Source organism: Oncorhynchus clarkii, chromosome 9 (assembly GCF_045791955.1).
Source record: "Oncorhynchus clarkii lewisi isolate Uvic-CL-2024 chromosome 9, UVic_Ocla_1.0, whole genome shotgun sequence".
Taxonomy (NCBI): Eukaryota; Metazoa; Chordata; class Actinopteri; order Salmoniformes; family Salmonidae; genus Oncorhynchus; species Oncorhynchus clarkii.
The window spans coordinates 58,896,239-58,921,629 of record NC_092155.1 but is presented as its reverse complement, the minus strand read 5'-3'; the positions used below and the strand labels follow the sequence as shown (position 1 = coordinate 58,921,629).

At 43.3% G+C, this 25,391-nt stretch overlaps 2 protein-coding genes across 22 annotated transcripts in view; both read right to left on the bottom strand.

Moving 5' to 3' along the window:
* Positions 1-5,752: 5,752 nt before the first annotated feature.
* LOC139417311 (uncharacterized) lies at positions 5,753-12,486 on the bottom strand. 3 transcript variants are annotated; one of them, XM_071166575.1, is made up of 5 exons: positions 11,705-12,486; positions 8,608-9,074; positions 8,344-8,503; positions 7,223-7,607; positions 5,753-6,622 (listed from the first exon to the last, which is right to left on the bottom strand). In XM_071166575.1, the coding sequence occupies exons 1-5, from the start codon at positions 11,981-11,983 to the stop codon at positions 6,618-6,620; spliced, it is 1,296 nt and encodes a 431-aa protein (XP_071022676.1). In that variant the 5' UTR covers positions 11,984-12,486; the 3' UTR covers positions 5,753-6,617. The 3 variants fall into 3 exon arrangements, with proteins under 3 accessions (XP_071022676.1, XP_071022678.1, XP_071022677.1); XM_071166577.1 differs by having other exon boundaries at positions 8,353-8,503; positions 11,705-12,410; XM_071166576.1 differs by having other exon boundaries at positions 8,608-9,071; positions 11,705-12,410.
* A 2,604-nt stretch (positions 12,487-15,090) lies between these two features.
* The window catches only part of LOC139416625 (immunoglobulin-like and fibronectin type III domain-containing protein 1), a 44,370-nt gene continuing 34,069 nt past the window's right edge, over positions 15,091-25,391 (bottom strand). For all 19 annotated transcript variants that reach the window (XM_071165509.1, XM_071165519.1, XM_071165510.1 and 16 more), the window contains 13 exons: positions 22,192-22,299; positions 19,828-19,952; positions 19,593-19,734; positions 19,083-19,376; positions 18,576-18,872; positions 18,207-18,386; positions 17,968-18,096; positions 17,498-17,806; positions 17,259-17,344; positions 16,951-17,143; positions 16,420-16,716; positions 15,827-16,153; positions 15,091-15,710 (listed from right to left, as the gene is read on the bottom strand). In XM_071165509.1, coding sequence (XP_071021610.1) covers positions 15,706-15,710; positions 15,827-16,153; positions 16,420-16,716; positions 16,951-17,143; positions 17,259-17,344; positions 17,498-17,806; positions 17,968-18,096; positions 18,207-18,386; positions 18,576-18,872; positions 19,083-19,376; positions 19,593-19,734; positions 19,828-19,952; positions 22,192-22,299 — 2,492 coding nt within the window. In that variant the 3' untranslated portion in view covers positions 15,091-15,705. The remainder of the gene's footprint in view (positions 15,711-15,826; positions 16,154-16,419; positions 16,717-16,950; positions 17,144-17,258; positions 17,345-17,497; positions 17,807-17,967; positions 18,097-18,206; positions 18,387-18,575; positions 18,873-19,082; positions 19,377-19,592; positions 19,735-19,827; positions 19,953-22,191; positions 22,300-25,391) is intronic.

The window sequence follows — 25,391 nt, the reverse complement described above, 5'->3', positions numbered from 1 at the left end:
TGCGAGAGCCGGAATTCTTACTGGTTGGTAGGTGATCAAATACTTATGTCATGCAATAAAATGCAAATTAATTACTTAAAAATAATAGAATGTGATTTTCTGGATTTTTGTTTTAGATTCTGTCTCTCACAGTTAAAGTGTACCTATGATAAAAATGACAGACCTCTACATGCTTTGTAGGGAAAACCTGCAAAATCGGCAGTGTATCAAATACTTGTTCTCCCCACTGTATAGTGGGGCAAAAAAATATTTAGTCAGCCACCAATTGTGCAAGTTCTCCCACTTAAAAAGATGAGAGGCCTGTACATTTCATCATAGGTACACTTCAACTATGACAGACACAATGAGAAAAGAAAATCCAGAAAATCACATTGTAGGATTTTTTATGAATTTATTTGCAAATTATGGTGGAAAATAAATATTTGGTCACCTACAAACAAGCAAGATTCCTGGCTCTCACAAACCTGTAACTTCTTCTTTAAGAGGCTCCTCTGAATCTGCAATAGGTAAGCAGCTTGGTTTGAAGAAATCAACTGTGGGAGGAATTATTAGGAAATGGAAGACATACATACAAGGCCACTGATAATCTCCCTCGATCTGGGGCTCCACGCAAGATCTCACCCAACCTCACTCAAAATGATCACAAGAACGGTGAGCAAAAATCCCAGAACCACATGGGGGGACCTAGTGAATGACCTGCAGAGAGCTGGGACCAAAGTAACAAAGCCTACCGTCAGTAACACACTACGCCGAAAAGGGACTCAAATCCTGCAGTGCCAGACGTGTCACCCTGCTTAAGCCAGTACATGTCCAGGCCCGTCTGAAGTTTGCTAGAGAGCATTTGGATGATCCAGAAGAAGATTGGGAGAATGTCATATGGTCAGATGAAACCAAAATATAACTTTTTGGTAAAAACTCAACTCGTCGTGTTTGGCCGACAAAGAATGCTGAGTTGCATCCAAAGAACACCATACCTGGGGGTGGAAACATCATGCTTTGGGGCTGTTTTTCTGCAAAGGGACCAGGACGACTGATCCGTGTAAAGGAAAGAATGAATGGGGCCATGTATCGTGAGATTTTGAGTGAAAACCTCCTTCCACCAGGGCATTGAAGATGAAACGTGGCTGGGTCTTTCAGCATGAAAATGATCCCAAACACACCACCCGGGCAACGAAGGAGTGGCTTCGTAAGAAGAATTTCAAGGTCCTGGAGTGGCCTAGCCAGTCTCCAGATCTCAACCCCATAGAAAATCTTTGGAGGGAGTTGAAAGTCTGTGTTGCCCAGCAACAGCCCCAAAACATCACTGCTCTAGAGGAGATCTGCATGGAGGAATGGACCAAAATACCAGCAACAGTGTGTGAAAACCTTGTGAAGACTTACAGAAAACGTTTGACCTCTGTCATTGCCAACAAAGGGTATATAACAAAGTATTGAGATCAACTTTTGTTATTGACCAAATACTTACATTGAGATTTTCTGGATTTTTTTTCTTCTCATTTTGCCTGTGATAGTTGAAGTGTACCTATGATGAAAATTACTGTAACGGTTTTCTTCCATCGAAGGAGAGGAGGACCGAAATGCAGTGTAGTTCGTGTTCAACATGTTTAATAAAAGACGATAACGTGAACACTACACAAATACAAAATAACAAACGTGGCAAAACCCGAAACAGTCCTATCTGGTGCAGAGAACACAAAGACAGGAAACAACCACCCACAAACCCCAACACAAAACAAGCTACCTAAATATGGTTCCCAATCAGAGACAATGACTAACACCTGCCTCTGATTGAGAACCATATCAGGCCATACATAGAAACGGACAAACTAGACACACAACATAGAATGCCCATCCAGCTCACGTCCTGACCAACACTAAAACAAGGAAAACACAAAAGAACTATGGTCAGAACGTGACAGTACCACCCCCCCAAAGTGCGGACTCCCACCGCACAACCTAAACCTATAGGGGAGGGTCTGGGTGGGAATCTGTCCGCGGTGGCGGCTCTGGCGCTGGACGTGGACCCCACTCCACCATTGTCTTTGTCCACCTCCTTAGCGTCCTTTGAGTGGCGACCCTCGCCACCGACCTTGGCCTAGGAACCCTAACAAAGGGCCCCAATGGACTGAGCAGCGCCTCTGGATTGAGGGGTAACTCATGACCGAGGGGTAGCTCAGGACCGAGGGGTAGCTCAGGACTGAGAGGTAGCTCAGGACTGAGGGGTAGCTCAGGACTGAGAGGTAGCTCAGGACAGAGATAGCTCAGGACTGAGAGATAGCTCAGGCTGGTTGACGGCTCTGGCAGCTTCTGGCTGACTGACGGCTCTGGCAGATCCTGGCTGATTGGCGGCTCTGGCAGACTCTGGCTGAATGGCGGCTCTGGCAGATCCTGGCTGAATGGCGGCTCTGGCAGATCCTGGCTGAATGGCGGCTCTGGCAGATCCTGGCTGAATGGCGGCTCTGGCAGATCCTAGCTGAATGGCGGCTCTGGCAGATCCTGACTGAATGGCGTCTCTGGCGGATCCTGGCGGCTCCTTGCGTACTGGCAGCTCTGGAGGCTCCTTGCAGACTGGCGGCTCTGGAGGCTCCTTGCAGACTGGCGGCTCCTTGCAGACTGGCGGCTCCTTGCAGACTGGCGGCTCCTTGCAGACTGGCGGCTCCTTGCAGACTGGCGGCTCATGACAGACGGGAGACTCTAGCAGCTCTGGACAGACGGGAGACTCTAGCAGCTCTGAACAGGCGGGAGACTCTAGCAGCTCTTGACAGACGGGAGACTCTAGCAGCTCTGGACAGACGGGAGACTCTAGCAGCTCTGGACAGACGGGAGACTCTAGCAGCTCTGGACAGACGGGAGACTCTAGCAGCTCTGGACAGACGGGAGACTGGCAGCGCTGGAGAGGAGGAAGGCTCTGACAGCGCTGGACAGGTGGGAGTACCTGTAGGGCTGAGACGGAGAGACAGCCTGGTGCGGGGAGCTGCCACCGGAGGGCTGGTGCGTGGAGGTGGCACTGGATAGACCGGACCGTGCAGGCGCACTGGAGCTCTTGAGCACCGAGTCTGCCCAACCTTACCTGGTTGAATGCTCCCGGTCGCCCTGCCAGTGCGGTGAGGTGGAATAGCCCGCACTGGGCTGTGCAGGTGTGTGTGTGTGTGTGTGTGTGTGTGTGTGTGTGTGTGTGTGTGTGTGTGTGTGTGTGTGTGTGTGTGTGTGTGTGTGTGTGTGTGTGTGTGTGTGTGTGTGTGTGTGTGTGTGTGTGTTGTGTGTGTGTGTGTGTGTGTGTGTGTGTGTGTGTGTGTGTGTGTGTGTGTGTGTGTGTGTGTGTGTGTGTGTGTGTGTGTGTGTGTGTGTGTGTGTGTGTGTGTGTGTGTGTGTGTGTGTGTGTGTGTGTGTGTGTGTGTGTGTGTGTGTGTGTGTGTGTGTGTGGTGTGTGTGTGTGTGTGTGGTGTGTGTGTGTGTGTGTGTGTGTGTGTGTGTGTGTGTGTGTGTGTGTGTGTGTGTGTGTGTGTGTGTGTGTGTGTGTGTGTGTGTGTGTGTGTGTGTGTGTGTGTGTGTGTTGTGTGTGTGTGTGTGTGTGTGTGTGTGTGTGTGTGTGTGTGTGTGTGTGTGTGTGTGTGTGTGTGTGTGTGTGTGTGTGTGTGTGTGTGTGTGTGTGTGGTGTGTGTGTGTGTGTGTGTGTGTGTGTGTGTGTGTGTGTGTGTGTGTGTGTGTGTGTGTGTGTGTGTGTGTGTGTGTGTGTGTGTGTGTGTGTGTGTGTGTGTGTGTGTGTGTGTGTGTGTGTGTGTGTGTGTGTGTGTGTGTGTGTGTGTGTGTGTGTGTGTGTGTGTGTGTGTGTGTGTGTGTGTGTGTGTGTGTGTGTGTGTGTGTGTGTGTGTGTGTGTGTGTGTGTGTGTGTGTGTGTGTGTGTGTGTGTGTGTGTGTGTGTGTGTGTGTGTGTGTGTGTGTGTGTGTGTGTGTGTGTGTGTGTGTGTGTGTGTGTGTGTGTGTGTGTGTGTGTGTGTGTGTGTGTGTGTGTGTGTGTGTGTGTGTGTGTGTGTGTGTGTGTGTGTGTGTGTGTGTGTGTGTGTGTGTGTGTGTGTGTGTGTGTGTGTGTGTGTGTGTGTGTGTGTGTGTGTGTGTGTGTGTGTGTGTGTGTGTGTGTGTGTGTGTGTGTGTGTGTGTGTGTGTGGTGTGTGTGTGTGTGTGTGTGTGTGTGTGTGTGTGTGTGTGTGTGTGTGTGTGTGTGTGTGTGTGTGTGTGTGTGTGTGTGTGTGTGTGTGTGTGTGTGTGTGTGTGTGTGTGTGTGTGTGTGTGTGTGTGTGTGTGTGTGTGTGTGTGTGTGTGTGTGTGTGTGTGTGTGTGTGTGTGTGTGTGTGTGTGTGTGTGTGTGTGTGTGTGTGTGTGTGTGTGTGTGTGTGTGTGTTGTGTGTGTGTGTGTGTGTGTGTGTGTGTGTGTGTGTGTGTGTGTGTGTGTGTGTGTGTGTGTGTGTGTGTGTGTGTGTGTGTGTGTGTGTGTGTGTGTGTGTGTGTGTGTGTGTGTGTGTGTGTGTGTGTGTGTGTGTGTGTGTGTGTGTGTGTGTGTGTGTGTGTGTGTGTGTGTGTGTGTGTGTGTGTGTGTGTGTGTGTGTGTGTGTGTGTGTGTGTGTGTGTGTGTGTGTGTGTGTGTGTGTGTGTGTGTGTGTGTGTGTGTGTGTGTGTGTGTGTGTGTGTGTGTGTGTGTGTGTGTGTGTGTGTGTGTGTGTGTGTGTGTGTGTGTGTGTGTGTGTGTGTGTGTGTGTGTGTGTGTGTGTGTGTGTGTGTGTGTGTGTGTGTGTGTGTGTGTGTGTGTGTGTGTGTGTGTGTGTGTGTGTGTGTGTGTGTGTGTGTGTGTGTGTGTGTGTGTGTGTGTGTGTGTGTGTGTGTGTGTGTGTGTGTGTGTGTGTGTGTGTGTGTGTGTGTGTGTGTGTGTGTGTGTGTGTGTGTGTGTGTGTGTGTGTGTGTGTGTGTGTGTGTGTGTGTGTGTGTGTGTGTGTGTGTGTGTGTGTGTGTGTGTGTGTGTGTGTGTGTGTGTGTGTGTGTGTGTGTGTGTGTGTGTGTGTGTGTGTGTGTGTGTGTGTGTGTGTGTGTGTGTGTGTGTGTGTGTGTGTGTGTGTGTGTGTGTGTTGTGTGTGTGTGTGTGTGTGTGTGTGTGTGTGTGTGTGTGTGTGTGTGTGTGTGTGTGTGTGTGTGTGTGTGTGTGTGTGTGTGTGTGTGTGTGTGTGTGTGTGTGTGTGTGTGTGTGTGTGTGTGTGTGTGTGTGTGTGTGTGTGTGTGTGTGTGTGTGCGAACCGGGGACACCATGCGTAAGGCTGGTGCCATGTACGCCGGCCCAAGGAGACGCACTGGAGACCAGATGCGTAGAGCTGGCTTCATGGCACCTGGCTCGATGCCCACTCTAGCCCGGCCGATACGAGGAACTGGTATGTACCGCACCGGGCTATGCACCCGCACTGGGGACAACGTGTGCTACATAGCATAACACGGTGCCTGCCCGGTCTCTCTCGCCCTCCGGTAAGCACAGGAAGTTGGTGCAGGTCTTCTACCTGGCTTCGCCACACTTCCTGTGTGCGCCCCCAATACATTTTTGGGGCTGACTCTCGGGCTTCCAGCCGCGCCGCCGAGCTGTCTCCTCATACCAGCGCCTCTCTGCCTTCGCTGCGTCCAGCTCTTCTTTGGGGCGACGATATTCTCCTGGCAGTTCATATGAGATACTACTCAATCAATCATTAAAAAATATTTAAAAAACATGGAGACATAGTTCAGTTTAAAAATAACAGAGGAACCAGGGTTTATTTGATTAAAGATGCATCACAGAGATCTGAGATGAGCAGTACGTTGTGAAAGACAGAAGACGAACCCATGCCTTGGCAGTAACAGTGCACTTTGCGTACAGACAAAAGTCAAAAGAAAAGTGAAACAAAAATACAACTACTAGACTAATATAATCTTTAGTGAAGCTGCATGAACATTTGAGAATTTCATAGATATGGCCCTTGCTACCCCCCCATGCTATTCCTGCAGTAAGCGGTTTTGACAGTGTAAACAAATAGGATACAGTAACTTACGTTCAGTAACTTTAGTTCCGTATCCCTTATTCCAATCAAAATCCCAAGACACATTTCAGACAATGACAAAAGGAAAGCCCTTCTCATGTCAACAAGACAGGCACATTTTGTCTTTGTTTGATTGTGTGTGACAGTGTGTGAGTGAATGAGTGTTTTTTCTGTTGGCTTTTCATTTTCTCCCTGTCACATTGAACTCTGACGGCTAGAACTGAGCTTGCAGAAAAAGTGTGACAGTTTGGTGTACAGAAAATAATCTATAGAAATACAGCTGTGTTGTTAAAATAGATGAAGTCTTCTTGAGGTTGGTATTGGCAGGTGAGTCCTGAATATTATTAACCATTGCCTGACCAGGTAGCCTTCTCAAACACACATTCATTGAGGTAACAATACTGATTCCAGAGAGTTGTGTGGATTCTATTGACCAGCCATTTCCTTTGGAGAGACAAACAAAATGTTTATTGCACCTCAACATCAGCAATGCCTTCCCATTTGTCACGATGCAGACTGAACGTGTCCATTATCCTCTGTGAGTGTGGTGGCTGTCATTGCTGCTTACATTCACACTGTAATATAGAATAACATTACAGTTAACATTACAGTTATTAGACAGGTCAATGGCAATACTCTTCACTAAAGGCCTTAGCTGACCAGGCAAATCAGAAAAACATTTCATATACTATTGCCCACAACAACCTTTAGTGAGGAACATTGCTCTACCAATGAGAGAAGATATTGCAACCCTAAATGGTCTGTTGTCATACTTTGTAAGTGGAGTCAGTAACACTTCATATTATATGGAGTACAGGTTACATTAATTGCACTTTGCTCCTATACCTGTGTAATAACACTGCAATTAGACTAGTAACAACATTGTATTACCACATTAGTGCTCCTCACTTGAAACAACAATTTCTGTAAGGTCAGGCCAAAAGAGGTCACAGATAAATTGTAAAATCCTTGAAATAAAGATTATTAACCTGTGCACATAACATCAGCCTGATGAAGGGCTGATGAGGACTTTGAGTTGAAACGTTGCACAATAACAATGCGGGAGCATTCATCGGTGTGCAGGGATCCGTCTTTATTTCTTCATTTGTACCCTGCACCTTGCAGTAACTGGAGGTTTGTCCTCTAGTTTGAAATAGATTTTAAGACAGACTTACATTCCTCCTCACTAGAGGCCTCATCTTCTTCCAGTTGTTCCTCCTCTTCCTCCACGGCCTGCTCCTCCTCTTGCTCATCTTCTGCTTCAGAATCCTCTTCTTCCGCCTGCTCTTCTACATTCTCTACTGCCTGCACCTCCTCCACCACCTCCTCTGGTGCTGCCTCGGCCAAGTCCTCCTGCTCCTCCTCCACCCCCTCCTCCTCTGCAGAAGCAGTCTGTTCCTCTGTGACAGCCGAATCCTCCTGTACAACAGACTTCCCATCTAAGTGAGCCGTCTCCTTCTCTCCCACATCCTCAGCAGGAGCAGCCTGCTCCTCTTCCGCAGAAGCAGCCTCTTCCTCCACCTCCTCTGAGGGCTCATCTGCTTGACCCCCTCCTTCCAGCTGAAACAGACATAATTATAGTTAGTACTTAGGGGAAGTACAGGGCCTATGGTTACTTTGTAATCACATTGATGTCATTTATTTGGCCTACATTACAGTATATGAATGGGAATACAACATTTACCTAGAATTCATCAGAGAATCCACAGCAGGCAATTAGCCTCTACACACTAATGGGTTAGCAGCAATCTCATAAAAGTTCCCCATGGGCACATACTAGGCAAAAATAGTTACGAGAATGTGCATGCTCCTCTGTACAAAATACACCTCTGTACAAATACACGTTAGGAACACTAATGCTTAGATGAGAAACTGTGATGAAAAGGGTTTAAAAGGCATTATAAACTGGGTGGTTCAAGCTCTGAATGTTGATTGGCTGACAGCTGTGGTATATCAGACCGTATACCACAGGTATGACAAAACATTTATTTTTACTGCTCTAATTATGTTGGTAACCAGTTTATAATAGCAATAAGGCACCTCGGGGAGTTTGTGGTATATGGCCAGTATCCAGGCACTCCGCGTTGCATCGTGCGTAAGAACAGCCCTTAGTCGTGGTATATTGGCCATATACCACACCTCCTCGGGCCTTACTGCTTAAATAACCTGTGACCAGTCCTAACGTACCACTATATAGGACAATTCATAAACGGAAGTATATTTGAGGGTGACCCAGTCACCCTTCTACCACAATATTCTACACCCTGGCATGTGTGAGACTTCCTGTAGTCGTTACCCGGGCGACCTGTTTCTGCACGACCTCCAGCTGAGCGTGGAGCTCAGAGTGCAGACTGTGAGCCACTGAGTTCTGCTCCTGCAGACTTTGTTGTACTGTCACCAGCTGCCCCTTTCTGGCCTGCTGGGCACTCTGAGACTGCACTGTCTCAATCAGTTCTCTGAAACACAGGTATGCATACACAGTGAAACCAACCAATACAATGGAAGATACAACAACACCAAACATTTCAAACCTCTTTCCAATTCCCAATACACTACATACCTGACACTTGTGATCTCCGCTGTACTGGCCTCCAGTTGAGCCTTGTTGGCATACAGTTGTTCCTTTACCCCCAGGAGGTCTGATGCCTGGCCCTCCATGGTGGCACTCAGTGTGCCCAGCAGCCCTGCCCTCTCGGCCAGGCTCCCTGTCAGGCCCTCCACGCTCTGGGCCAGCTCTGTGCTCAACCCCGCCAGGCCCTCCACCTGCAGCCGGACAGCCTCAAACTCCTCACTCTTCCCCTTCAGCATGGCCTGCAGCTGAGTCAGCTGCTCCGTGGACACAGTTGCCTGCTGTATCTCAGCCAGCTGGGCGTTCATCTCTGTGTGGAGGGAGAGGACCTGGGCGGGCAGGTCTAAGGTCTTTAGCTGCTCAGCCATGGCCAGGGCCATGACTACTTGCTTCTGGGCCAGCGTGTAAGACTCTTCCAGGGTGTTGAGGCGAAGCTCGAAGTCACTGGTACTGTGCTGCTGCAAGGACATAAAACAGAAATAGCTCAGAGTCAGCGCATAGTGCAGCCAATAGCAAGTAAGTGAGCAATCTTTATCAAGTATTTTACCTCTCATGCTATCCATCCTGACAGAAAACGATCTATTGGTTGAGACAGTTACAGTAAGTGGGTGTAAAGAAATGAGAACAAGATATTGACCAGGTTGACCTGTAGAATAATCCTATGATTTAAGTAGGCCAATTTAATTCTGTCAGCAGTTAAGTGAATCCACATCCTGGCCCCATCAGTGACGAAGTCCCACTGTGTGAAGGCTAACCTGTGATCTTATAAGTTAAGGATGGCCTCCCTTCCTGTGCCGGGGGAAAACCACTTTAATGACTATCCCCACAGTATGAGGACAGAACACTGTGGCTGCTTTCTAGCAATACTGACACTATTCATAGGATACTAGCTCAAGCATTTACATTTTACACATTAGTAATTTAGCAGATGCACTTATCCAGAGCAATTTACAGTTAATGCATTCATCTTAAGATAGACGACCACATATCACAGTCATCGTAAATACATTTTTACTCAATAAAGTAGCTATCATAAAAGTCAGAGTTAGTAAGGGGGAAAAGAGTGAAGTACGAGTGTTAGTTCACCAAAAGCTTACTTCTTCTGAATTCCTGCCTCTCAGCAATAGGGGTTCACCTTACTCTGCATGCAGAAAGTCTCTGACTCTGGCCCCTCAAGTGCTGCAGAATTTCCTGAACTGGGGGCAAACAAACCTTCCCTCATGGGTGTAACAGCTACATAGGTTACTCACTTTTTATATTTGCTGTGACCCACAAGGTGAAATTGTGGCATAGTGTGTGTATGGTGAGGTCAATGTGCAAACATGTTAACATGTTAAGGATTTTTAACTTCATCTTTAACTTCAACAAACTTGTGAATGCTGGTTTCCTATCTCTCAACAGTGTGTATGAAGTCCCTGTAATACCTGTATGTGGGGCCATGGTTTAATACTACATAATGACTTCTCATTGACGCAGGGTATTTTGGTATGTATAACACATGTTCCAAAGTAACTTAGAACATGCATTAAGCATGTGCAGATACTAGTGCATATACCTCCTCATCCTAATTGGGAAGTAAATTGAGCCCATAAACGGGTTCAATTAGTCTACAAATTCCCCTCGGCACTTATTGTTTTGGAAACACTCACCCGGGTGGCCACGTCTGAATCGGTATAATCTCTAGAACATGTTTCTATGTATGATAAAAGACCAGCCAGTGCAATGAAGCTGGAAAACTAATAGGAGTGCATGTTACAGGGACTCACCACAAGAAGTAAGGTCAATATGCAGGCTATTTTTATCCCCATATAGACAACCGGCTTGTGCCACTGCACAGTGCACACTGAAATCCGTACCATGACTATGTGAAGCATGGTTTCAAGCAGGGTCAACTGCTGTAAGACTGGAGCCGAATTGGAAGTAGAATGTGTTTATTTCAAAACGCTTATACAGTTCATCTTTTATTGAAATATGTCTATATTCTAGGGACATTCAGTGGCTTATGTTATGTACCCTAACAAACTATTGGTGCAGTCAGTGTTCCCACATTGTAGGTCAAATTTAATCCCCATTACAAATGGCAACAGCTGCATGATGAGCACCTCAACCTAGTCTCAGAGCATTTAGTCTTATTCTGTACATAAAACTGCGACACTCCTTTTAGTATGATGTTACATTTCATATGGTACAGTATGTATTAATTTGTGGATGTCCACCACCATTTTCCTATAATATGTTACGAATTACAATTAGTATCATATGTTATGAATTCGCAAAATGTACATGTTTCAAATTTGCAGAACATATATGTTATGAATTGTAGCTAGGTGGCTAGTTGGCTAACATTAGCTAAGGGTTCAAGGTTAGGGTTAAGTTTAGGAGTTAGGGTAAATGGTTAAGGTTAGGAAAAGGGTTAGATAAAAGGGTTAAGGTTAGAGTTGGGGGAAGGGTTAGCTAACATGCTAGGTCGTTGCAAAGTAGCTAAAAAGTAAGAAGTAGTTGAAAAGTTGCTAATTAGCTACAATGCTAAAGTTATTCGAACTCACAAGCTTTGGGTTGCTAGACGTTCGTGTTATAAGTGTTATAAGTACAACCAACCACCCTCATATATTTTTTGTCATAAGTAACTATCTGTGTTATGTAACCATTACAAACTTAACATATCATACTAAATGGTGTGGCTGATTTACGTACAGAATAAAACGATATGCTCTGAGACCAGGTTGCGCACCTTGACCGGGGTTAGAAATAGAATAATTTGCGACTCACTTCGGTTCAGTGTCTTGGCAGTATTACATCAGTTCAGAACTATCATATCCTATCCTGAAATTTTGCTGAAAACTGCAGCCAGGCTATAGGAAGGCATATACATACCGACTGCTAGAGCTTTCCATAGTACTGAATGCAAAATAAATTAGGACGGTCGGAATAGTATTGCAATGGGTCTAAACACAGAAGGATTTTGATCACAAAAAACGTTGCACAGAATGTTATTTTTACAATTTGCTGACGCATGGAAACTTCAGAGCCTTTGTAATGCGCCTATTATTTTTGCCCATGGTCTTATTACGCATGGTTAACTATTTACCTTTTCATTTGTCTGTCGAATTTCTTCCTGGAAGGACTGAAGCGTCACCATCTTCAACTGCATGCCCATGAAGTTGTCTGCTAAGTAGGTTATACTTTGGTGCTGCTGGAAACAGAACCATGTCCCGGTGGCACCTCCGATCACAATCATAAGGAATGAAATTAACAATAGCACATTCTGGTTTCCACCTCGCGCCTCCGGTTCTGAAGATTCATGAATCAAATGGTTAAAGTCTTCGTGGTTGTGTTTGTTCTTCTTCCCTCGGTGCTTTGCAGTCATTTTAACACAGTAGCGTAGTAGTTCCAACAGTATAATGGCCAGAGGTGGTGAAGGAGCGGTGGTGGAAAGATGGATGTTTGCTCCGGTGCTGCGATGACTTCTCCAGACACGTCTTTCTTGTATTAATTAATTTATATTACAACGCGTAAATTGGTCCTCATTCAATACCAGTAAACAAAGTAGCAAAAGAGAGAGTTCTTAATGAAGGGGTGGTTTGGGCTGCAAATAAGAAAATAAAGAAGCGTGTGGTACCCCGACCCAGAAAGAGAAGAGTGCGCGAGAGGCGTTTAGTGCCGGAGAGTGGCTCGTCTCCCTGTAACGTGTGCTGCTCAGTCTTACCTATTCAGTCCCTCCATGATTCCACGATTATTGTGTTCAAATTAGTCGCAAAATGCGAAATGCAGTGACGAGAGAAAACGTTCGTTGACTTCTGGCTTCATTTAACTATATTATGCTGTACATGTGCGTTGATTGGTTGAAATTGCCAGCCCTCTTTTTGTAATGCGGCGTTGGGTCAATTTTGTGAGAAAATGTTGCTACGAATTGACTGTTTAATGCCGAAATAGTACAGTGATTGGTCAAATTTGCAAGTCCTTGCTTGCATAATATGCGGGGAATTGTTGATTTTGCAACTAAAACATTTTGATAGCAGAATCCTGAAGGGACTGAATAATACAAAGTCCAAACTTGTGGTAATGATGTACCGTGCACTCGGAAAGTATTCAGACATCTTGACTTTTTCCACATTTTGGTTAAGTCACAGCCTTGTTCTAAAATAAATTCATTTTTTCCCTCATCAATCTACACATAATACCCCATACTGACATAGTGAAAACAGGTTTTTAGAAATGTTATTACAAATCAAATGTATTACAAATAAAAAACTGAAATACCTTATTTACATAAGTATTCAGACCCTTTGCTATGAGACTCGAAATTGAGCTCAGGTGCATCCTGTCTCCATTGATCATCTTTGAGATGTTTCTACAACTTGATTGGAGTCCACCTGTGGTAAATTCAATTGATTGGACATTATTTGGAAAGGCACACACTCACGACTCAGGATATGACCCAAATGCAGACACAGAAGGCAGATAGTACAGTTCTCAATATTTTATTATAACACAGGGCAAAGGGCAGGTCGAGGACAGGCAGAGGTTCGTAATCAGGTCAGATTCAGACAGGTACAGTACGGAAGGCAGGCTCGGGGTCAAGGCAGGCAGAAAGGTCAGAACTGGGAAAACTAGGAAACAAACACTTGAGAAACAGGAAAACGGGAAAGAATGCTGGTAAGACCTGACAAGATGAGACGAACTGGCAACAGACAAACAGAGAACACAGGTATAAATGCTCAGAGGATAATGGGGAAGATGGGTGATACCTGGAGGGGGTGGAGACAAGCACAAAGACAGGTGAAACCGATCAGGTGGAAAAAACAATTTAATCAAGTTTAGAATAAGGCTGTAACCTAACAAAATGTGGAAAAAGTTAAGGGGTATATGAATACTTTCCGAATGCACTGTATATAATTTTCTATGCATGCCTTAGTTCGGCACCACCATGTTGTCGTGTCTTTGGCTATGCCAGATTAAGTGATATGACATGCTATTCTATAAAATAATTTCTCCGTAATCAATATTACCTGATTGAGCTAATCATGTAAATGTAACTCACTAGAGAGTCGGGGCACAACAAAATAATATTTATAGAGCTGTTATCTTCCGAATAAACTCTTAAAGACCTAGTAATATTTTACATCAATAGCAGTCAATATTAATCGTCACCTTAATTCAGTCTCATCTGAAAGTTGTAAATTCTTGGTTATCTTCACGAACCCTGGCTAACAAGTTGAATCAGCAATACAAAATTGGGTTTAATTATTTATTTACTAAATACCTAACTAATCACACAGAATTACACAAACACATAATTAATCATAACTTGATTACAAATTACGTCATAAAGGAAAACGTCCCTAGCTGGTGGAACAGATATGACAGCTGGTTACACAAAAGAAAAGGGACTGGGTTTGAGTGAACGAGCGGGAAGACTGAGGGACACAGGGAGAAGCTGTGCTATCGTAAATAGAGTATCTTATGCATTCTAAATTACCACCCATTTGGAAAAGGAAAATGCACTAAATATTTACTGAGCTGCGCTTCAGTAGGTTGGTGGTAGATGGAAGGCTGTGTTGCCCAACCGAGTCCTTTGTCCTTTGAAGAATGTCTCTGCTGGTAAATTGGATACGTTGTAGTAACATCGTTGTGTGGTAGACGGAATACTCTGTCTGTTCCTTCCTAACCTGCGTTTGCAGCTGCTGTTGCTAACTCAACAGCTAGGAGGTATCAATTCTTAAGTGAATAAGTGTTCAAAGTTCATACCATTCGCAACCAAAGCTCATGCTGATGTTGGCTTCGTTCTGTAGTTATTATCTGACCGTCGTCCTCACATCCTCGGAACAGGAGGTTACAGTGTCGTCAAGGCTTTACATAGGAAGGGAGAGGAGGGCGTGTTTGAAAAGTTTTATAGCCCATGTCCCTTCACAGGGGCGGGCCACTGATTGAGCATATCCCTAACCTTATGAAATCCCAAATCTCACATTTTAGAAGCTAAAATCACATTTCATCCCATCACGAATAATTTCATATTCAAACATTTAAATTGAACAACAATTCCATGTGAATCCGATAACTCTGATGTGTAGACTTTCCACTGTAGAGTTTATGTCATCTTATCATTGATGAGAATGTCTCAGATGACAAAGTACCACCGCATATGCTCAATTGGTCGGATTACCAGAATATAGTTAATTTCCCCCCACCTTCTGATGTTCCCAGAATCTCTATGTTAACCAAAGGGGTTTGCAAATGTAACATCAGTAGGGTAGAGAGGAAAAAGGGGGGAAGAGGTATTTATGAACTTCATAAACCTACCCCCAGGCCAACGTCATGACAATGTCATGTAGCTTCTTAGTGACTGAGTACACAATTATCAGTATGTAGCCTAAATTATGAATAGGCTCTATAGAGGTGGGGGGGATGTGTGTTGTAAATCTTAATTTTGTGTCTTTCAAAAAGCCTTAAAAAACATTTCACAATTACAACAACTTTGCCAAACCCTTTATTTGCATTGCATGTTACAAGTGACATAGTTGAGTTCTCAAAAGAATTGACAGCACAGCTCAGTTATTTTCTGTGGTCATATTTAGTATTTCATGGGACCTACAGTAATCTGTCCACTGCATTCATGTCTATTGCCATCCCTTCCACAGGCTTTACACAACACTTTCTGTATGTGTGTGTGTGTGTGTGTGTGTACACTTTCGGTCACTTTCTAGTATGTTTTTATTCGGAATGTCAACATTATTCAGCATGAAATTAGTATGTTTAACATTGCAACAAAATTGGAGAGGGTTTTGGTAATAAAGTGATTTAGGATCAGAATTAATTTAAGTCTAGGAAACCCCAACTCCCAGGATGGGTCAATGCCATCTCGATTCGGGTCCTTTTAGGTCGTGAAATATCCACATCAAACATAATGATCAAAAACGATCACTCTTGTCATTTTTACTTACTAGCCTTAACAAACACAGTGCATGTCTTACAAGCAGTACAGTCATGCATTTTGGAAAATAACTTAATTCAATCATATAACAAAATTGACATTTTCCACCTTGATACATAATAACGCCTCTACATACTGAAGCACTGTAAAATGTTTCTTCATTCTGTGAGCAAGAGAGAGAGAGAAACAATATTACCCTATTTGAATTACATTAAATAATATTCTAACTCACACCGAGGCACTAAACATGTTTCTCAGAGCAGTAAGTGGAGTTCTCACCTCTGACTGTGAGTTTGGTGGAGGACTCGGCCCTCCCCAGGGAACTTTCTATTTGGATGCTGTACTCGCCCCAGTCTTTGGGGGTCACACGGAGTATCAGCAAGGAGCAGACACCACAGATGTTCGTGATCAAGTAGTTGGTGTTAGTGTTGAGGCTGATATTGTTGCGGTACCAAGTGACGCGAGGCTTGGGATTTCCCTTTATGGCACAGCTCATATAGCACTCGTAGCCTTTGGGTGCTGTGTGCTGTCTCAGTGGCACAAGGAAGGCTGGAGCGGTCCGCAAATCACACGTTTTGTAGGCTGGTATGTTTACCACAAATGTGTCTAGAGAAGAAACATGGCAGAAAGGTAAAATGCTCATCTTACATGTCATGTAATGCTTAAGTTAAAATAGCAGCATTTTATAAAGGGTTCATAGATTGTTCATACATTTGTAATAAACCGTTATAATAGCACATTAGTACTTGTCAAATGTTGAGCTTAATGACTGCTATTGATTATACTGTTATTAGTACCTGTCTATCCATAAAAGCTGATTTATATGACTTATTTATATGGCAAAGTATCTCTCTCTGCCTGGCTTCTAATACCTTTCCTCCTCTCGCTTCCCCAAGTGGGAGACTCAGACGGAGCAGACATGCCCATGTCATTCTTGGCGTAGACCCTGAAGTGGTACTCCCTGCCAGGCATAATGTTACAAGCCGTGAACTTGTTGTTGAAGAGCCGGTCGGCCACCGTGCTCCATGAGCCTTTGGTGGAGTCCCGTTTAGACACAGAGTAGTGAAGGTGGTCGTCACGCTTCTCATCAGGGGATGGCTCCCAAATCACAGTCACAGTGCCTGGGACGTTCTCCTCAAGTTCTACTGGTCCTGGAGGCTTGGGATCATCTACAGCCAGAATCAGAGATGATAGTCAGTATGATGTTACACTTCGCGAGGACATTCTATCATTAGGTGGTAATTGTTGTTGATTCACTTATGGCCGATGTTCATTGTGACTGCTGATATTTAAAATACTTTCTTTGTGAGTGCGGGCCTTGGCTGTCTTTTTCATCTTGTGCAAGTTCCAATCCCTTCTCAGTCTGAAACACACTAGGAAAGCTTTACTGTATGTTACTGTACCTGTAACCCTGACCTCCACGCTGAAGCTCTCCTGGCCCACTAGATTTTTGACCACTATGGTGTAGATCCCTGAATCAGAGCGCTCAGAGGAAGTGATCAGAAGTTGAGATGACGATTCAGAGTTGGAGATATTGACCCGCTTCAGCAAAGGAACATCGTCCTTCAGCCACATGACTTCTGGCCATGGGGATGCCTGTTAATAACAAGATGATTAAAACATAATCAGGATTTAAAACATCAAGATAGCATGCATTGCACATGCTCTTAAAGCATATGCCAATTACCAGTTTCACCTCTTACCCTCTTACCTCAAAGTTTAAGAGGATCCTGACAGAATTTCCAGCTCTCACCACCATGAAACTCTTCATCTTATTATCGGTGAAGCATGGTCTCACTGAAAAAACAGTGACAAAAATAAATGAGGACATTTGAAACTCATCTTATGTAACTCTTACTTACGTAGGCTTCTTGGGTGATTATCCCCAATGTAGGCTAAAACAGACAAACAATACAACATATTCCCAATGAACGCATCATCGTCACCCACCAGGTGGAGGCATGGCCAGGATGTAGTTGTCCAGATCCTGGGGCACTCCTTCTCCTCCGTCATTGATAGCGATCACCCTGATCCAGTACATGGCCATGGCCTTCAGGCTTTTCACAGTGAAGGTGGTCAAGATGATGGGGGTGATGTTACAGCGGGTCCAGTCAATGCACTCAGCCTGCCTGACCTCTATAAAATACCCTTTGGCCTCATCCTGGACCCCCACTTCCTCTGTGGGTTTGTTCCAGGACAGGGAGAGGGCGGTGTAGGATGTGTCTGCCACCTTAAGATCTTCCACTTTCCCTGGGGGATCTAAAACAAACACAAAGTCGTAAATCTAATGGCCATACATCATTGACTTCAAACAAATTAACAGTATAAACAAGCATCTAAATAAACAATTATTTCAGAAAATATGGTGTTTTATTATAGTTGTACATGTTGCTCGCACTTTGAAAGGATGTATGACTTACTCTTTGGGTCTTTTGCGAAAATAAACTCTGAAGGGGAACTGGGCTCGCTGAGTCCAGAGACATTGATAGCATAAACTCTGAACTCGTATTCGTTCCCTGCTACAACATCTGTCACTGCGCGTTTCTTTTCTAGTAGTGAGGAGAAACAGAATCAGTCATAGAAAGTCCAATACAATTGAATTCATTAAACCAAAGAAGCTGTGGTATACTAACGCCCCTAATTCACTAAAAGAAGAGACCTTGGATAGGCTCATCTGTAGGGTTGACAGGACTCCAAAGATTACTCCCCTTCTTGCGTTTTTCCAAGTTGTAGCCCAGGATGCGAGACCCGCCAGTGTCGGTCGGGGTAGACCATGTCAGGTTGATGCAGTTGTTAAAAGCACTAGCCACTTTTGGTGGGGCAGGGCTGCTAGGAAAGGCTGAGATATTTCAGAGAAATTACATAACATTTCGTGTATGGGTAACACTTTTCAAAATGTTCTGTTATAATACCCAAATAAGGTTATCGTAAGCACAACTTTTGAAGTAGATTCTAATGACAACATATAACCACTTACGTGACATTGTTGACATCCACTATAAACCTACTAAACCTACAACTAGCTCACCCAAGGTGCCAGCCGTGAGGTCATCAGTCTCCATCATCTCACTAACGCCCTCCTCGGTGACCACCCTGATACGATAGCAATACTTCCTGCCGTGTTCCACGTCGTTATCCTTGTATTCGGGCACGCCAGGGATGTCCCCCAGCTTCTTCCAAGTGTTGCGGCCAACTTGCTGGCGCTCCAGGTTGTAGTTTATTACTGGGCAGCCACCGTCGTCCTTTGGAGCTCTCCATTTGATATGAATACAAGAGGCTGTGCTTTCGAGGACCTCCACAGGGCCCTGGGGCGCAGTGGGTTTGTCTACCAGATCAGACAGAAAGAGAGAGAGGTCACATTACCCTAGCCAAAACAGTCTGCAGTCATGTCTCTGCATTGGAATTTAAGAGAGAGAACTGACTGTCCACAGCACAGATACACCTGAATATCTCTGAACAATGATTGAACTGAGACCGTTCAATCATCGTTCTTGAATTGAACTAATTCAAACATTGGTTCCATTTCTCAACTCACCGAGGACAATGAGTCTTGAGATAGCCTCCATGGTACCATGTTCGTTCTTGAGCTTGATCTTGATCTCTCCAGTGTCTTTGCGCTGGCACTTGCTGAGGAGCAGGCGGCTTTGGGTGAAGGACTTCTCTATCTTGGTGGTGTTATCGTCCAGGAGCTCCTCTCCATTTCTGTACCACTGGATCTTCATGGGCTCGCGGCCCACAAAGGGCAGTTTGAAAGTGGTGCTATTCCCCACTTTGACTATGACCGGCTGAGAGAACGCAGACAGATCATCAGGGTCAAACCTGGGAGGGTCTGAATAGGACACAGATCATGCAATGTAACTGACATTTGACTCAACTGCAATTTTTTTTTTTTATCTGAATACTAAAATATCTAAATACTAACTTTTTTTAAGTGCATAATGATTTTATAATTTGAGTATTGTGAAATGGCTACTCAAATTATGTTGAGACAGTGTAGACATTGTATTGTACATATAACCAAAATGAAGGCCTTTCGTTTTCTAACCTTCCACATTCAGCATTGCCTCAGTTTTACGCCCGTCTGCCTCAAAGCGGTATTTTCCAGAGTCTTCCTCCTGACAACGGTTGATGACCAGCTTGTGGTTTGCACCATCTCTGGACATTATGTGTCCATCATCTGCTGTCAACTGTCAGGGATATATATATTATAATTTATCTTAAGATATTATCAAATAAAAATATATTGGGGGGTGAGAATGACAAAGATAATTCAGTCTAACCTTCTTGCTATCTCTGTACCAGGTCCCTTCACAATTATCATTGCTCAGCTTACACATCAGTTCTGCAGGCTGGCCAATGAGGGCATGGACATTTGACAACCCGCTTACGAACTGAACTCCTGGATCTGGCATACACAACAGCAAACAATTAGGGACTTAAGACTGGTTTTATTACATTTGGATCAGACATACTTACCAGATGTGATGTTAACATCTAATGCCATTTTGTAGTGCTCTGAATAAATTATTATTTGGGCTGTCTTGAGTAGGATAATGGTTAGACCAGAAAATGTACAGTTGAAGTCGGAAGTTTACATACACTTAGGTTGGAGTCATTAAAACTTGTTTTTCAACCACTCCACACATTTCTTGTTAACAAACTATAGTTTTGGCAAGTCGGTTAGGATATTTACTATGTGTATGACACAAGTAATTTTTCCAACAATTGTTTACAGACAGATTAATTCACTGTATCACAATTCCAGCGGGTCAGAAGTTTACATACAGTTGACTGTGCCTTTTAACAGCTCGGAAAATTACAGAAAATTATGTCATGGCTTTAGAAGCTTCTGATAGGCTAATTGACATAATTTCAGTCAACTGGAGGTGTACCTGTGGGCAGAACTGAAAAGCGTGTGAAAGGAAGGCCTTTAAATTGTTTAACATGGGTCAAGCATTTCGGGTAGCCTCCACAAGCTTCCCACATTAAGTTGGGTGAATTTTGGCCCATTCATCCTGACAGAGCTGGTGTAACTGAGTCAGGTTTGTAGGCCTCCTTGCTCGCATACGCTTTTGCAGTTATGCCCACAAATTTTCTATATAATTGAGGTCAGGGAATTGTTTTGGCCACTCCAATACCTTGACTTTGTTGTTCTTAAGCCATTTTGCCACAACTTTGGAAGTATGCTTGGGTTCATTGTCCATTTGGAAGACACATTTGCAACCAAGCTTTAACTTCCTGACTGATGTCTTGAGATGTTGCTTCAATATAGCCACATAATTTTCCTTCCTCGTGAGCCATCTATTTTGTGAAGTGCACCAGTCCCTCCTGCAGCAACGCACCCCCAAAACATGATGTTGCCACCCCCGTGCTTTCCTCAAAACATAATGATGGTCTTCATGGCCATTATTGTTTCATCAGACAGAGGACATTTCTCCAAAAAGTACGATCTTTGTCCCCATGTGCAGGTTAAAACCGTAGTCTGGCTTTTTTATGGCGGTTTTGGAGCAGTGGCTTCTTCCTTGCGGAGCAGCTTTTCAGGTTATGTCGATATAGGACTCGTTTTACTGTGGATATAGTAGATACCTGTGTACCTGTTTCCTCCAGCATCTTCACAAGGTCCTTTGTTCTGGGATTAATTTGCACATTTTGAAACCAATGTACATTCATCTCTAGGAGACAGAATGCGTCTCCTTCCTGAGCAGTACTATTGTTTGTACTGATGAATGTGGTACCTTCAGGAGTTTGGAAATTGCTTCCAATGATGAATCAGGTCTACAATTTTTTTCTGAGGTATTGGCTGATTTCTTTGGATTTTCCCATGATGTCAAGCAAAGAGGCACTGAGTTTTAAGGTAGGCCTTGAAATACATCCACAGGTACACCTCCAATTGACTCAAATTATGTTAATTGGCCTTTCAGATGCTTGTAAAGCCATTACATAATTTTCTGGAATTTTCCGAGCTGTTTAAAGGCACAGTCAACTTAGTGTATGTTTACTTCTGACCCACTGGAATTATGACACAGTGAATTATAAGTGAAATAATCTGTCTGTAAACAATTGTTGGAAACTTGTGTCATGCACAAAGTAGATGTCCTAACCAACTTGTTTGTTAACAAGATTTTTGTGGTTGAAAAACGAGTTTGAATGACTCCAGCCTAAGTGTATGTAAACTTCCGACTTCATCTGTAAAGCATTACAATAATGCACACAAACACACAACACAACAAGCATTTCTATGGCATCAGATCTTATTTTTTTAAGATAACAGTAATTAGAAGTACATTTCTTTAGCTCCATCTACAGAATAGTTAGAATAGTTCTATGGAACATAGAAGAGTTTCATAGAACATCCACCCAGAAGAACACATTGCATAGAAAATTATATTGATGTTATTATAGGACTACATAAATCATACTTTTGGTTACTTTGAGATTTTCACATTCAGTATGGTAAGAGATGAGATTCAACATTCCCCTTTAAGGTACATGAATATTCTCAGTATCATCTCTTATCAGTGTAACAGATGACCCTGTTACAACAGTGTCATATTTCTCCAATTATTTCCCAAACTTTAGTGATACTCATGTGAATGCCATCTCATCCATGCAGTCAGTACATGACGTCACGTGTGGTCTCTTACCAATCACTGTGTCCTTCAGCAGTGGGCCTTGCCTTGTGCGCTCTGAACGCTTGCCAGACACATCAGTGTACTGCTCAGTTTCTTCTGTACCACTTTGAGCATTGGGATCTGTGATTTGGCCGTAAAATAATAACCTTGCAAGCAATTTCCAAAAGTACTTAGCATTTTGTTAAATTATGAAATGAAACCATCAGCTGTAAGGTTAGGGTTGGAAGAAAGCATTACATTTATTGTGAATAGAACACAAAAAGCATGACAGAGATACAGGAACGCACAACACAAAAAGCCACTCTATGAGATCAGGGATTTTATATACTGTATAAATACACAGTACCAGTAAAAGGTCTGGACACACCTACTCATTCAAGGGTTTTTCTTTATTTTTTACCAAATAGGGCTATCTCCTGTATACCACCCATACCTTTTCACAACACAACTGATGGCTCAAACGCATTAAGAAGGAAATAAATTCCACAAATGAACTTTTAACAATGCACACCTGTTAATTGGAATGAATTCCAGATGACTGAGAGAATGCCAAGAGTGTGCAAAGCTGTCATCAAAATAAAGGTTGGCTACTTTGAAGAATCTCAACACTTTATTGGTTACTGAATGATTCCATGTGTGTTATGTCATAGTTGTGATGTCTTCACTATTATTCTACAATGTAGAAAATAGTAAAAATATAGAAAAACCCTTGAATGAGTAGGTGTGTCCAAACTTTTGATTGGTACTGTACATATACCCTTGATAAAGATGAGCAAAAATGACTATTTAAAATAAATAATACAAATACTGATCAATATTGTATGCTGCAAAAAATGGGGACATTATATTATTTTATACTAATACAATTGCTCAGAGAAACAGATTTGGTCACACTTTATTTAGGTTATACTGTCAACAAACTACCTGTTGATAAGCAACTTCTTGCTAAGGTTAGAGTTAGGTTAGGTTTAGAATAAGGGTTAAGCTTAGAATTAGGGTTAGGGAGGTTACGGGTTCAAGTTTTGGCTAGGGTTAGGGTAAGTTGAAATGTTATTGATAGTCTGTAGATAATCTGTAGAGCAGGGATCATCAACTAGATTCAGCCATTGGGCAATTGTGGACTTGAGCGGATGGTAAGACAGCAGGAACATAATTACAAATAATTTGAAGACTGCAAATTGACCGCAAGAAGCCCAAACAGATATAATATTTGACTAAAACATAATATTTTCAAACCTTGCTTACATTTGTATACGATCACATATACAGTGCCTTCGGAAAGTATTCAGACCCCATGACATGTTTTACATTTTCTTAGGTTACAGCCTTATTCTAAAATTGATTAAATTGATTTTTGTCCTCATAAATCTACACACAACACTCCATAATGACAAAGCAAAAACTGTTTTTTTTTTATGTTTGTTAATATATATATAAAAAAACTCCTGAAATATCACATTTACATAAGTATTCAGACCCTTTACTCAGTACTTCGTTGTAGCACCTTTGGCTGTAATTACAACCTCGAGTCTTCTAGGGTATAACGCTACAAACTTGGAGTTTCTCCAATTCTTCTCTGAAGATCCTCTCAAGCTCTGTCAGGTTGGATGGGGTTGGATGGGGAGTGTTGCTGCAGAGCTATTTTCAGGTCTCTCCAGAGATGTTCGATCGGGTTCAAGTCCAGGCTCTGGCCGGGCCACTCAAGGACATTCAGAAACTTGTCCCAAAGCTACTCCTGCTTTGTCTTGGCTGTGTGCTTAGGATTGTTGTACTGTTGGAAGGTAGACCTTCTCCCTAGTCTGAGATCCTGAGTGCTCTGGAGCAGGTTTTCATCAAGGATTTCTCTGTACTTTGGCCCGTTCATCTTTCACTCGATCCTGACTAGTCTCCCAGTCCCTGCCGCTGAAAAACATCCCACAGCATGATACTGCCACAGCAATGCTTCACCGTAGGGATGGTGCCAGGTTTTCTCCAGAAGTGACAAATCTTGATTCTCATGGCCTCAGAGTCTTTAGGTGCATTTTGGCAAACTCCAAGCCGGCTGTCATGTGCCTTTTACTGAGGAGTGGCTTCTGTCTGGCCACTCTACTATAAAGGCCTGATTGGTAGAGTACTGCAGAGATTGTTGTCCTTCTGGAACGTTCTCCCATCTCCACAAAGGAACTCTGAAGCTCAGTCAGACCATCGGGGTGTTGGTCACCTCCCTGACCAAAGCCCCGATTGATCCGTTTGGCCGGGTGGCCAGCTCTAGGAAGAGTCTTGGTGGTTCCAAACGTCTTCCACTTAAGATTGATGGAGGCCACTGTGTTCTTGGGGACCTTCAATGGTACAGAAATTTTTTTGGTACCCTTTCCCAGATCTGTACCTCGACACAATCCTGTTTCTGAGCTCTACAGACAATTCCTTTGACCTCATGGCTTGATTTTTGCTCTGACATGCTATGCACTGTCAACTTTGTGACCTTAAATAGACAAGTATGCCTTTCCAAATAATGTCCAATCAATTCAATTTACCACAGGTGGACTCCAATCATGTTGTGGAAACATCTCAAAGATGATCAATGGAACCATAATGCACCTGAGCTCAATTTCTAGTCTTACAGCAAAGCGTTTCAATACTTATATAAATTGTATTTATTTTTTAAATTTATTTAACTAGGGAAGTCATTCAAGAACAAATTCTTATTTTAAATGACGTCCTAGGAACAGTGAGGTAACTGCCTTATTCAGGGGCAGAACGACAGGGGATTCAATCTTGCAATCTTTTGGTTACTAGACCAACACTCTAACCACTAAGCTACCTGCCACCCCAAGTTTTATAGTTTTAATCCATTTGCAAAAATAAATAAAAACTGTTTTTGCTTTGTCATTATGGGGTAACATGTGTAGATTAATGAAGGGAATTTTTGAGTAAAATAATAATAAGTGATATATTTTCGATGAAGGCTGTAATGTAACAAAATGCAGAAAAAGTCAAGGGGTCTGAATACTTTTCGAAGGCACTGTGTCTCTCTATTATGCATGGGAATACTTTCAAACAGATTTTCCGAATTTTAATCACTTTATAAAGATGATTTGCTGGTGTTTTTAGTCTTATGTCCAACCATAAAAAATACAAATATATATTTTTTAAGCACTTGGGGGGCAAAATAAAATCACCCACTGGCCAAATTCGGCTCGCGGGCCTCAAGTTGAGAAACCCTGCTGTAGAGC